Genomic DNA, 13,536 nt, shown 5'->3' with positions numbered 1-13,536 from the left:
ACCCAGGGACACAGGGACACAGGGACCCATGGACACAGGGACACATGCAGGAAGACATGAACCCAGGGACACAGGGACCCAGGGACACAGGGACACAGGAACACATGAACCCAGGGACACATGAACCCAGGGACACAGGGACACAGGGACACACACATAGCTGTCTAAAATATGCTTAGTGTTCTAGGGTTTATATGTGATTACCTGCTAATATTGATCATAATACTATAGTGTACACATTGTCTTGTGATCACAATACAGATTGACGGTACTTCTGTTGTTTCCAGTAGAATTAGTCAAAGCCACATAAGTGTTCAAGTGGTTTTGATACATATGTATACGAGTTGTTATTGTGACATATGGTGTGTGTGTGTGTGTGTGTGTGTGTGTGTGTGTGTGTGTGTGTGTGTGCGTGTGCGTGTGTGTGTGTGTGTGTGTGTGCGTGCGTGCATGTGTGCACATGCCCCTGTGTGAGTCATTCACTGAAGTAAAACAGGTTTGAGTTCACTAGTCTTGGGGTTGGGAGGAACTACACTACAGCATGTTCGCTTATGTTGTATTGACGTCAGCACACACACGTGTGTGTGTGTGTGTGTGTGTGTGTGTGTGTGTGTGTGTGTGTGTGTGTGTGTGTGAGTGTGTGTGTGTTCTCACGTCAATGGGGTGATGATGCTGTGTTGTTGTTTTCAGTTCGTTTTGTATCTTGAGCAGCCATTTATTAAGACACACACATCAAAATGGAGTGTCTGAGTTTATTGTTTGCACGTCAGTGCTTTTATTTATTTTATTTAATTTGTCTGTATTGGAGAGGAAACCAAACATAGGACATTTATCTCCATCTTTAACAAGCCTCTTCTCAGTGTATTCAAATGCCTCCAGAGACTATAATGCTCACAGACACACGCTACAGAACTACGATTTTGCAACCCATTTTTTCACCCAGTGTCAATTATCTAATGTAATCCTGGGCGCTACACTTCCTCTGACAACCTGGGGAGGGCAGCGGACTGACCTCATGCTTCCTTCTATGCACGAGGAGTCCAAGCTGCTTCTTTTTACCTGACAGGGGGGAGTTTCCCCGGCCGGACGTAACGCGTGGAAGGAACACGGTATTACGACCAGTTCCTTCCCCCTCCATCAGGCGCACCCGGCTGGTCGCAGGGGGAGGTAGTTTAGTGACCAGGATTACTGCATGTGTGTGTGAGGGTACCTACCCTGGGGGACACGGGGAGAACATGTGAGGGTACCTACCCTGGGGGACATGGGGAGAACATGTGAGGGTACCTACCCTGGGGGACACGGGGAGAACATGTGAGGGTACCTACCCTGGTGGACACGGGGAGAACATGTGAGGGTACCTACCCTGGGGGACACGGGGAGAACATGTGAGGGTACCTACCCTGGGGGACACGGGGAGAACATGTGAGGGTACCTACCCTGGTGGACACGGGGAGAACATGTGAGGGTACCTACCCTGGGGGACACGGGGAGAACATGTGAGGGTATCTACCCTGGGGGACACGGGGAGAACATGTGAGGTATACCCTGGTGGACACGGGGAGAACATGAGAACAGGGGGGGGACCCTGGCGGTCCCCGGTCCCTACCACTGACTTACTGTCATCAATGTTAGCATGCAGAGAGTTTGGTGGTAAAGATGAAATATGAGCCGACTGTTTTCAGTAGGACTGAAACCTGAGATGAAATAACTTTTATAAGTTGCACGACCCACACACACACACACACACACACACACACACACACACACACACTTCCGCTTTTGTACTGTAAACGACGTGGTAATGACCAATAGCATCACAAGTTCTCTAGGTACCAAGAAAGGTCAGAGTTGAATCATTTGGACTTGTTCAAAGACAAGTGATTACATTCAAAGAGAAGTGGTTACATTTACTGTTTACAGTGTATGACCCTTTAACAGCACTTGACTGTGTGAACTGGGATGACTTGTAACGCCTGTGTTTATTTCACGGAGAGATCATAGTCAGTCTACTTATATTTGCATACAGATATACTGTCCGTCAGTATGAATGGAAGTGAGTGAGTCACACACACACACAATATCAAAGGAGGAAGTATATGTTTGGGGTCATGAGAGCACTGGTGTTTCATCACAGTTTAGAGAGAGAGAGAGAGAGAGAGAGAGAGAGAGAGAGAGACTTTACCCCTGCACCACCCGAGGGCCTATAGACTTCACTTGTTAAACACAACATTCTGTTCTTCACTCTCTATCAAACACTCTCTATCTCTCACTGTTTACAAGTCTACAATGAGCTGAGGTTTAATGTTTATATGTTCTGCAGCACGGCTGATAACTGACAACTGTCACACATACTGCCCATATAGGTTCATAGATTTTGTGTAAAAATAATTTATATGCATTTCCAATTATGTCCAAAGTAAGATAGACGGAGTAACAAGAATTACATCACTTGAGTGGATGAATATTTCTCTCAATTGAACACATAGGACTTATTCATGGGAAGGCGAGGACAAAGGGTCTTAATCGTTTCAACATACACAGCTGGATTAGAGATTATTTTACTGTGTTATCTCTGTAGTCCAAATTAAATTAATGATCTATTCTAGCATATTAATAGCCCATTGAGACAAAGAGTCATTGTTTTGCCTTCATCTCTTATTTATATTTGTGTTTTGTTTTAACTTGTATTCATGTACACATGTCCTCTAGGCCGGAGATAACATGGTAGCTACAGTAATGGACTGGTCTATCAACTGTACATTATAATGTAATCACTGTAGCCTACTAGGGCATGTATAGCTACTGTAGGCCTATATGTGGTATGTGGAGAAAACATGGTAGGTTACAGTATTGGACTGGTCTATACAAGACCATGATGGTAAGAATACATATTAGGCAAACTGTATATTATTATTTTGTAATCACTGTGTATGTAGCCTATACTCTTGTTGTAAATACAGCACCCTTAGAGAGAGATAGTTGTTTTTATATACTGTATGTTTTTGTATTAAAAGACGGTGAATTGAGGCTGATATAAGAATGCTGAACATCTGTAGATGTAAATATTAATAATGCGTTTAATAAAGCTGCAAATCAATCAGTATCCTCTCTGCTCCTACTCATTATTATATCTCAATGACAAGGGCTCCCCCTGCTGGACTGCACGTGTCAAGTCCTAGCTGGTCATTCAGTATTCAGTTCCATTTGTGTCCCCATATAACCTAATGCAGCATCTCTTGTGTAAAATAAGCAAAAACACTGATTCCAAAAAGCTTATCTTATAGCTTATCCACCATAGAAAACAATGAAATTTGTATCTCAGGGTGAAATACATATGAGATAATCCCTTTGATTTTACTAGAGGTATGCTAACATGCCAAGTCTCCCATCATGTTTATACAGTTACAAATAATCAAATTCAAACTAAATAAAATGTTGACACTTGCAAAAGTGCAAATTGGGCCTCCAAAAACAAACCATAAGCGACAAAATCAATTATTTTGATTAACTGTTTAATTAGATTTAGACATTAAGGAGTAATTACACCTGAGAACCACTGAAATCACCAGCTGCAGCCCACCACATTAATCACATTTTAACTGGAGACCCCCCAAAATAAAATGTGTTTAGTTACATTTAGTTTATTTGTTTGTGAAAATAGAGATACCCTGTATACACACTACATACTATGTTGCTTTGTTTACTGTTGACTGATAAAACTGTTTCACAATAAGCAGTGGTGGAAATTAACAGTACATATACTAAAGTACTGCATGCAAGTACAATTTTGAGGTATTTGTACTTCAACTTGAGTATTTTCAATTTCCAACACTATTACTTATGCTCCACTACATATCAGATCTAAATGATGTACTTTTACTACACCATTATTTGAAAACTTTTTACTACTAGTTACTTTGTAGATTTACATTATTATTACAAACCATACAACCCATTTAGGCCCGACGTAAAAAAAAAAAGATTTGTGCCGCATTTTTAGGATTTTTCAAAAATAGCAGACCTACAAGCTCGTAGCGCGCCACTCTGTGGCCCGCTATGAGCTTGTAGATCTGCTATTTTTCAAAAGCTAAAGCATAACATAATGCTTAGTTAAAACACCAAAAGGGGTTCCTGTCCAGAATGGGTTATAACCACTTCAGCCCTATACTGTATATACATTTGAAAATAGCCGATCTACAAGCTCACAATGAGGCATAAAAGGCTCCACAGCCTGACAGAGGGCTCTGCAGTAACATGAACAAGATAACAGACGTACTGAATAACCATTGATCTGCAAAGAGCAGAACACAATCAATCGGTTGATTGATCATGACTCATCTAGAAGTGAACAACTACAATCACAATGAAGAAAACAAAGTGTTCAACTGAATATCGTCATCAGTATCCTTAACATGTCTACCATGTCTTACACAGCTCTGCTGTAGCTCCATAGCCCCAATAATAAAGCCCTATCCCTGGATAGAGAGGTTGTGTGAACGTGGTTTGAACTGTGTGGAGGAGGGTCATTGTGTCAGAAACACTGTAGAAGGACAGGGTGCCTGCCTTGTGATCCAGATACACCCCCACTCTGGAGGAGACAGGCCCTGACACTGTAGTGTCAACACTGTTGTGTCTGAACCTGTAGCCGTTACCAGAGCACAATAAACACCAGGATTTATCATTGTTTCCAAAGTGGTTTCCTCTGCCGGTGTCTTTATAACAGACTGCTATATAAGCCATTATACCACTCCTCTCTACTTCCCAGTAACGACGTTCAGACAGACCCTCTGTACACAACACCTGAGGATAGTTCCCTACAAATCTCTCTGCATTATCAGGGTAAGGTTGTTGTTGTTGTGTTAGAGTCACCTTCCTCTTCTCCTCTGACAGGGAGAGCCCTTTGTTTATTGTGTTCACGTCCAGAGACAGAGGACAGGAATCTGTGAGAACACACGACAAAAGAAAATCAAAAACCTCATGAACCTCATTGTGTTTAGAGTTAATAATTCTCTCAGATCAAAGTCATCAGACCGAGCTTCAAATAACATGTCAGGTCGAAACGTCAACGTTCAGAAACAACGTTCAACATGGACTCACATTGTAAGAAGTCCTTTCTGGTCTGAGGCTCCGCTGGATGTAAAACATCAACTGCACACACTGGAGACACAAGAAAACAGTAAACGTCGTCATACTGAAGGATGGATTCAACTGAAGTTACAAAAGGTTAAAGCTATTATAGCTCGATAGTAATCATTGCTTTAGTAAACATTGCTTTAGTAAACAGAAAATTCATTTTCAGGGGTTACAACTTTAAACCTGATTGAGAGAGAACTCCTTAAGATCATTAAATAAATATAATAACAATAACAATAACAATAACAATAACAATAACAATAACATTAACATTCACAGGTTGATGTGGATTCACACACTGTCACACACACACACACACACACACACACACACACACACACACACACACACACACACACCAGTGTGTCACACCGGGAGCGATCCATCCGTTCCCGAGTGTAAGCACGCACGCGCGCGCGCACACACACACACACACACACACACACACACACACACACACAGTTATTATTAGCACCGCGACACATTGTGATTGCCCGTCATCGGAGCTACAGTTGTAGTTTTGTGTCTTTGCATCTGGAAGTCGAACCCCGCTCAACTTCAATGTGTCAGCTTTGCATCTTTGCATTCAGCCTTCATCATAATAACAAAAGGCTCTTTCAGGCTTTTTGTATTTATTTCTCAACGTAATTATCATAAAATAGAATATCTGCTGAAACCGGTTAAAAAAAAAAATAGCAGACCTACAAGCTCGTAGCGCCGAGCGCGCGACTCTGTGGCCCGCTATGAGCTTGTAAATAGCCGATCTACAAGCTCACAATGAGGCATAAAAGGCTTCACAGCCTGACAGAGGGCTCTGTAGTAACATGAACAAGATAACAGACATACTGAATAACCATTGATCTGCAAAGAAATGCAATGAGCAGAACATTGCAGAACGGTCCGATAGTGAATTGCCCATCCCTACATAGAACGCAGCGTTTGCGACATTCTGCGTCTCACCTTGACCAGGTACAGCAGGCCCTCGTTGGCCTTGGTGTCGCTGTCGATCCGGAAGTGTCCGTCGGCGTTGCCCTCGCTGATGGAGAACTTGGCCTTCCAGTTCTTGGTGTTCTCCTGGTCCCGGTCGTCCACGGGGATCCGGAGCACCAGCGCCCCCGCCGTGTTCTCCTCCACTGTGGCCTCGTACTGGAGGGGACAATACAGTAGTGTTGTGTGTGTTACTGTGTACACTTTAAACCAAGCACTTGCAAGCATTTTCGGTGTGGAGTTTGCACATGTTCTCCCAGTGGCCCCTAGGGTAGGTGCCCTCACATGTTCTCCCCGTGTCCCCTAGGGTAGGTGCCCTCACATGTTCTCTAGGGTAGGTGCCCTCACATGTTCTCCCCGTGTCCCCTATAGGGTAGGTACCCTCACATGTTCTCTAGGGTAGGTACCCTCACATGTTCTCTAGGGTAGGTGCCCTCACATGTTCTCCCCGTGCCCTCTATAGGGTAGGTACCCTCACATGTTCTCTAGGGTAGGTACCCTCACATGTTCTCCCCGTGTCCCCTATAGGGTAGGTACCCTCACATGTTCTCTAGGGTAGGTATACCCTCACATGTTCTCCCCGTGTCCCCTAGGGTAGGTACCCTCACATGTTCTCCCCGTGTCCCCTATAGGGTAGGTACCCTCACATGTTCTCTAGGGTAGGTATACCCTCACATGTTCTCTAGGGTAGGTACCCTCACATGTTCTCCCCGTGTCCCCTATTAGGTACCCTCACATGTTCTCCCTGTGTCCCCTAGGGTAGGTAGGTACCCTCAGATGTTCTCCCTCTGTCCCCTATAAGGTAGTTACCCTCACATGTTCTCCCCGTGTCCCCTAGGGTAGGTACCCTCACATGTTCTCCCTGTGTCCCCTAGGGTAGGTACCCTCACATGTTCTCCCCGTGTCCCCTAGGGTAGGTACCCTCACATGTTCTCCCTGTGTCCCCTAGGGTAGGTAGGTACACTCACATGTTCTCCCCGTGTCCCCTAGGGTAGTTAGGTACCCTCACATGTTCTCCCCGTGTCCCCTAGGGTAGGTAGGAACCCTCACATGTTCTCCCTGTGTCCCCTAGATTAGGTAGGAACCCTCACATGTTCTCCCCGTGTCCCCTAGGGTAGGTAGGTACCCTCACATGTTCTCCCCGTGTCCCCTAGGGTAGGTAGGAACCCTCACATGTTCTCCCCGTGTCCCCTAGGGTAGGTAGGAACCCTCACATGTTCTCCCCGTGTCCCCTAGGGTAGGAACCCTCACATGTTCTCCCCGTGTCCCCTAGGGTAGGTAGGAACCCTCACATGTTCTCCCCGTGTCCCCTAGGGTAGGTAGGAACCCTCACATGTTCTCCCCGTGTCCCCTAGGGTAGGCACCCTCACATGTTCTCCCTGTGAATCATGGCCTCTATACTGCCTCTCCCTGGTTGGAATAAGGTGTATCTTCCTCGCGCTACGTCCAACCGCGGGCAAACTCTCCCCTGTCAGGTGAAAAAGAAAAGCGGCTTGGGACTCCTCATGCATTGAAGGAAGCATGAGGTCAGTCAGTCCGTTGCTCTCCCCAGATTGGCAGACGGAGTGTATAGTGCCCAGGATTACATTAGATAATTGACCTTTCAAAAACAGCAGATCTACAGAACCCCCCGGAAGCAAAGATATGAGTTAAAATGTTCACTCTGTAAGTCTGTAACAATATATATATCCAAAGATTTGAGGCACATTTTCCACAGATTTTCAAAAATAGCAGACCTACAAGTTCATAGGTCTTCAACCTCATAGACAAGATTTTCAAAAATAGCAGACCTACAAGTTCATAGATCTTCAACCTCATAGCGCGGCACAGAGTGGCGCGCTATGAGCTTGAAGATCTGCTATTTTTCAATAGTTAAAACAGCAAAAGGGGACCTTTAAACCTCGGACAAAGCCAACAGCCAAGTTGACAAATCATGACAATAAACACATTCTTTGGGCGGAACAGAACATTTGAAAGAGGAAAAAAGGGCAACACTTTTATTGTTGTTTTCCTTCTTTCTAATTATTTTGTTCGTTCCAAAAATATGTTTATTGTCATGATTTGTCAACTTGGCTGTTGGCTTTGTACGAGGCTTTTAAGGTCTTTAAAATAAATACTTTTTGAAATGTCTATGGGAAAATGAATGGGGAATTATTTCTGGAACGCTCTATAGACATACTTGATACTTCCACCTTTATAAAATCCACTGAACCCTTAGAAATGTACTGTTGTGTCCAATATTTCATTAATTTCTTCTATTTTTGAATATGTATATTTGTATGCAGGGCTGGACTGGCCACCGGGCATACCGGGCATTTTCCCGGTGGGCCGCGACCGTAGGGGGCCGCCATGATTTAAAAAATAAAAATTAACTTTTTTCTTTTTTGACAGGCAGGCCAATAGGCCACCAGGAAAGGTCCGGGCGTGCTGCCATTCTGCCAGTGCCATCATGATAATTTCACTGTACCTGTATCAGTGAGTGACAAATAAACCCTCTACAAAGGGTTGTGTAGTTGTCTGTTGGTTTGTATCATTCAGGCCCATGTTGTTCTGTAAAAGTGGTGGTATTAGGGCTTTGTTTGTGTGTGCCGCGACGGAGCGGGCGGTAGAGTTTCTGCTATCTGCGCGCTGGTTGTGGGCCAAATTCACGCGAAAATGCCCGGGCCGAATTTTTTTCCCAGTCCAGCCCTATGTGCCTTTTATTTCAATGTATCTTTGTTAATGGTACAAGATACCAGGGTTGTGGCTCATCCATTCATGTTTACTATGAAAAACAATAAACACTTTTAAATCTCACCTCTGTTTGATATCTCTGGCCAAGTTGTCGTCAGGATGTTGTCCAGTTGGTCTCTCAGACCAGACACGACATCAGTCACATCTGTGAAGGACCTCAGAGGACCGACGACCACACTGGGTGAGACTGGAGATCCAGTGGAACTGGAGAGAGACTGGAAACTCTGGAGAGAGACAAGCAGAGAGACCAGTAAACCACTTTAGACAGGGATGATCAATGATGATCAATAGATCAGTGCATTGATCACAATATTGTAGAGTTGAGCTGATGTCCTTGTTGTTTATTTGAGAACACTGAGGTGTTTCGGCAGAGCCTTCTTCAGAGCAGACTAAAACGTGCTGAAGAAGGCTCTGCCGAAACGCCTCAGCGTTCTCAAATAAACATCAGTCTTGCATCTTTTGTTTTGGAGTGCCGCTTTTTCCATTTAGTTGGTTTATGAGTTATAAGTTATTGTAAAGCTGAGCTCCCACTGCCTTAAACAAAGGCCAGTCTCCAGAGGAAGCACACCTGTTTTTTCTTTCTTTATGCTGATCGTTTAGGTCTGCTAGTTTTGGAAAAAGTTTGATTTCTTTTTTTCAAAATGGAAACAATTATGCCCTTATTGTGATTATCTAAAATGATTAGGCGATTATGTAATAATAATGTTATTCTTTCAACTACTGTATAACTATACTATTATTATTAACTATCAGCATGAATAATGTCATGTTATGCCATGTCATGTAATCTACCATAATGTAATACATTAAATTACAACGTAATGTAATCACTTGATGGAATGGGATGAAATATGAAGCCGATTTGTTCTTTCAAAACCAAAGTGTCAAAAAGCCACGTGTGGAACCTGAATGAATGTGATGATGTCCTCAGTGTTGGACAGCTCCTCCAGCTCAGCATGTCTCCTCTCCAGCTGCTCCAGGGTCTGTTCCTGCTGTCTCAGGAGAGCCTCAGTCTGAGCCACTGCATTCTGCTGCTGATCTCTGATCAGTTGTTTGAGCTCACCACGTCTTCTCTCAATGGAGACCATCATCTCACTGAAGATCCTGTCACTGGCCTCCACTGCTGCATCTGCAGACCTCTACACACGCACGCACGCGCACGCACACACACACACACACACACACACACACACACACACACACACACACACACACACACACACACACACACACACACACACACACACACACACACACACACACACACACACACACACACACACGTTGGCTGTTTTCACGCTCATATCATGTCACCTGGTGCCGCAATATGAGCTTGTAGATCTGCTATTTTCGAAAGTGTGTAAATCTTCCAATATATTTAGGAAACATTTTGAACTTAAATTTGCTTCTGGAGGTCCCTGGAACAAAGTATTCTGAAATGGGGGTCCGGTCAGCGGCCAAATACATCTCATTTTAGGGTCCTTGACATTAAAGAGTTCTGAGAACCACTCACGTTCAGGGCCTCCAAGACCTGTCTCAGGTCTTTCAGCTCCTTCTTTTTCTCCTGGATCTTCTGCTGGACTTCCTCCTGACTTGTCACCAGCTGTTTCTGCAAGAAGCAGGAAGAGAGACAGTTTGGTTTGTAAACCTTATTGTGGACTTTTTCATGTCGGGACACCAATTCCATCCAATCAGGAGACATGAAATATGATTCTGTTTTGGTTCCACAATGTGTGTACTTCATCCTAAAATTAAAATCGGGAAAGCATCTGTGCCATTTTAGATTTTATAACATCTTTTAGAAATAGTAGTTTGTAACAAGTGGTTCTCAAGTAGATCTACAAGCTCACAGCGCGTCGCTTTGTGCCCTGCTGCGAGCTTGTTAATCTGCTTTTAACATTTCTAAAAATATTTTATTTAGATTTACTTTCTTCCTTTCTGGGGGTGCCTGGCCCAAAACATTTTCAGATGGGGGTCCATGTGTTTGAGAACTAACTAACTCAAGACTATATTTAGTCTCGCTTCCATCTTTAAAACATGATCCATCTCATGATTTGTCTTCAAGTGATGGCGGTGCTACCTGTTTCTCTGCCTTCGCTGCAGCAGCTGACACCGTGTCATGGCCCTTGTGTTCATCCATGGTGCACAGATAGCAGATGGACTGTTGGTCTGTGCGACAGAACACCTCCATCAGCTTGTTATGACTGGAGCACATCTTCTCCTGCAGTTTGTCGGTGGCTGGGACCAGCTTGTGCTTCTTCAACACAGGAACATTGTAGTGAGGCTGGAGGTGGGTCTCACAGTAAGAGGCCAGACACGCCAGACAAGACATGAGAGCTTTGCGACGTCTGGCTCCGGTGCAGAAATCACAGGCCACGTCTGCTGGACCGGCGTACAGCGGAGCAGCGGAGGCAGCAGGAGACTGCTGAGCTCCTGTACTGCTCAGCTTCATCACCAGCTGGAAGTAAAGAGAAGAGGAGGGGAGGTCACTCACTGAGGACAAATTCAACACAGTCATTGTGAGCTTCATGGTGATAAACGCATTGCAACATTATTTTAACAGGTTAGAGTTGCCTTGTTAAAAATGTAGCCTATAATGTAAGCATTTACAGTACACTCTTAACCACTGGGACCATTATGTTTGCCCTAAATGAAAGACAAGCCGGGGCGACCGCAAGGTTCCTAGTTCGAATCCGGGATAACCCCCCGAGTGTCGAAGTGTCCTTGAGACAGGTTGGTGCCTTTGCATGGTTTCCTCCGGCATCAGTGTGTGAATATGTGTGTGAATGGGTGAATGTAATGCACAATCTCTGTAAAGCGCCTTGGATAAAGGTGCTATATAAATGCACCATTTACAAGCCAGGAATAGGGGCACTATGGTTTACTGATTAACCAGTGCAGTGACTAACAAAGTCAAAGATCAGAGTATATTACCCTAGTCAACAAAATGACAGAATAAAGTACGTACCAGTGGTTCTCAAATGAATATGCATGCATTTGTCCACGGACTACCGTCCCACCTCAAAATACTTTTGCCAGGGACCCCCATAGAAGATTTATGTTGTTAAAACAAAGATATTGCATATCGTGTTCAGATATGCGTTGTGAGCTTGTAGATCTGCAATGTTCAAATAGCTGATGTATAGGTTTACAGTGGTTAAACAGACTGTGATGCACTATTAACACGTTTTCATGGATGGCCTTTAACTGCCTCACGGACCCCTGGGGCTCCCCAGACCCCACATGTAGTTTCATGTGTGGTTAATTGTAACTTGTAAGGTCATCTCACCTCAGCCAGCAAGGTGTTTTTCCTCAAAACCGGTCGAGGACTGAAGCTCTCTCTGCACTGGGGACAGCAGTAGACTCCAGTGTCATCAAACTGGTCCCAGTAACCCTCGATACAGCTGCTACAGTAACTGTGTCCACAGTTTAGAGCCACTGGTTCCTTCATAATGTCCAGACAGATAGGACAGCAGAACTGGTCCTGGTCCAGCTCACATCCCTGTTGTTGTTCTGACATTTCACTGACAACCACATTCACACCGAGAGAAAACACACAACACTATTTGGTTTACTCTGAAAACAGACGGAGAGAGAGAGAGAAAACACAGCTCTGAGTTTCATTTCCTCTGAAGAGAACTGGGACTGGGAGAGGCTAAGAGGGTGGGACTTCCTGGATATTTGCAGGCAGCAGGGGTTTTAAAGAGACAGTGCATGAATGTGTAGCACAGATAAGTTACTGTTCACAACATACATAATTGCATTACATATGTCATTTTCTTTGTTAGTTATCTGTTCATGTTAGTCCCCTAGTCTATCCTGGTGTTATTGTCATGTCAGGTTTAGTGTTGTCTCTCATACAGTGTCTCTGGTCATTGTTGTCACAGCCTTGTATTCAGAGAGAGAGAGAGAGAGAGAGAGAGAGAGAGAGAGAGAGAGAGGGAGAGGGGGAGGGAATGAGAGCGTGCACTCTCTCTCTTACACACGCACACACACGTGAGGCACACATGCAACATGCACGACACACACACAGACACAGACACACACACACACACACACACACACATACACACACACACACACACACACACACACACACACACACACACACACACACACACACACACACACACACACACACACACACACACACAACTTTCTCTTGTTCTCTTGACATAGAATGAGAGTCACATAATAGTTGTCAGAGACGGAGGGTGTTTTATAATTGTTTTTATTGACTATTTGCACAACACATCATATAATATGCTTTAGGCCTTCATGAATGAGAATAAGAACAATAAAAATACAATATTTTAATATAATCTTTTAAGAATAGAAAACCGTCACTAAATGCTGTCTGAAATAACTCCTTGTTTAGGTTGAACACCAATATGTATTGTTTAGTAAGCATAACATGTAATAGTTTAGCCTCATAAATCCCTACACTCAGAAGACTACTTCCTGTTCAAACGAGTCAGCCACAACAGTGAAGTCAAAAAAAGAAGAAACACACACGTTTGTTTTCTCCTTTACTTTCACAGTAGACTTACATGGCACAGACAGTTGTGGTCATGTGTGTGTGTCGCGTCAATGTGTACGTGAGAGAGAGAGAGAGAAGGAGAAGAGAGAGAGAGGGGGGGGGGGGGGGGCAGGGGTGAGGTTGGTCAATAATTGCATACTTGA

The 13,536-nt window shown here is 44.2% G+C and overlaps 1 protein-coding gene across 3 annotated transcripts; it reads right to left on the bottom strand.

Annotated features, from left to right (window-relative positions):
• Positions 1-4,020: 4,020 nt before the first annotated feature.
• On the bottom strand, positions 4,021-12,416 carry LOC308319811 (tripartite motif-containing protein 16-like). Of its 3 annotated transcripts, XM_080770000.1 has the most exons (8): positions 12,143-12,416; positions 10,934-11,311; positions 10,367-10,462; positions 9,759-9,992; positions 8,918-9,077; positions 6,094-6,279; positions 5,098-5,157; positions 4,021-4,940 (listed from the first exon to the last, which is right to left on the bottom strand). In XM_080770000.1, the coding sequence occupies exons 1-8, from the start codon at positions 12,371-12,373 to the stop codon at positions 4,417-4,419; spliced, it is 1,869 nt and encodes a 622-aa protein (XP_080626126.1). In that variant the 5' UTR covers positions 12,374-12,416; the 3' UTR covers positions 4,021-4,416. The 3 variants fall into 3 exon arrangements, with proteins under 3 accessions (XP_080626126.1, XP_080626127.1, XP_080626128.1); XM_080770001.1 differs by lacking the exon at positions 6,094-6,279 and having other exon boundaries at positions 5,098-5,208; XM_080770002.1 differs by lacking the exon at positions 6,094-6,279.
• Between the last annotated feature and the right edge of the window lie 1,120 nt (positions 12,417-13,536).

This window comes from Protomyctophum bolini (assembly GCF_963924005.1).
Source record: "Protomyctophum bolini genome assembly, chromosome: 8".
In the NCBI taxonomy this organism is placed as follows: domain Eukaryota; kingdom Metazoa; phylum Chordata; class Actinopteri; order Myctophiformes; family Myctophidae; genus Protomyctophum; species Protomyctophum bolini.
This window is presented reverse-complemented; position numbering and strand designations above follow the sequence as displayed.

What these genes read in the sequence shown, in the direction of transcription:
- LOC308319811 (XM_080770000.1), bottom strand. Translation starts at nt 12,373, where the DNA reads ATGTCAGAACAACAACAGGGATGTGAGCTGGACCAGGACCAGTTCTGC. An exon ending in AGGTCTTGGAGGCCCTGAAC is followed by an intron (nt 9,993 to 10,366) that starts GTGAGTGGTTCT and finishes GTGCGTGTGTAG; the next exon opens with AGGTCTGCAGATGCAGCAGT. An exon ending in CAGAAAGGACTTCTTACAAT is followed by an intron (nt 4,941 to 5,097) that starts GTGAGTCCATGT and finishes GTGTTCTCACAG; the next exon opens with ATTCCTGTCCTCTGTCTCTG.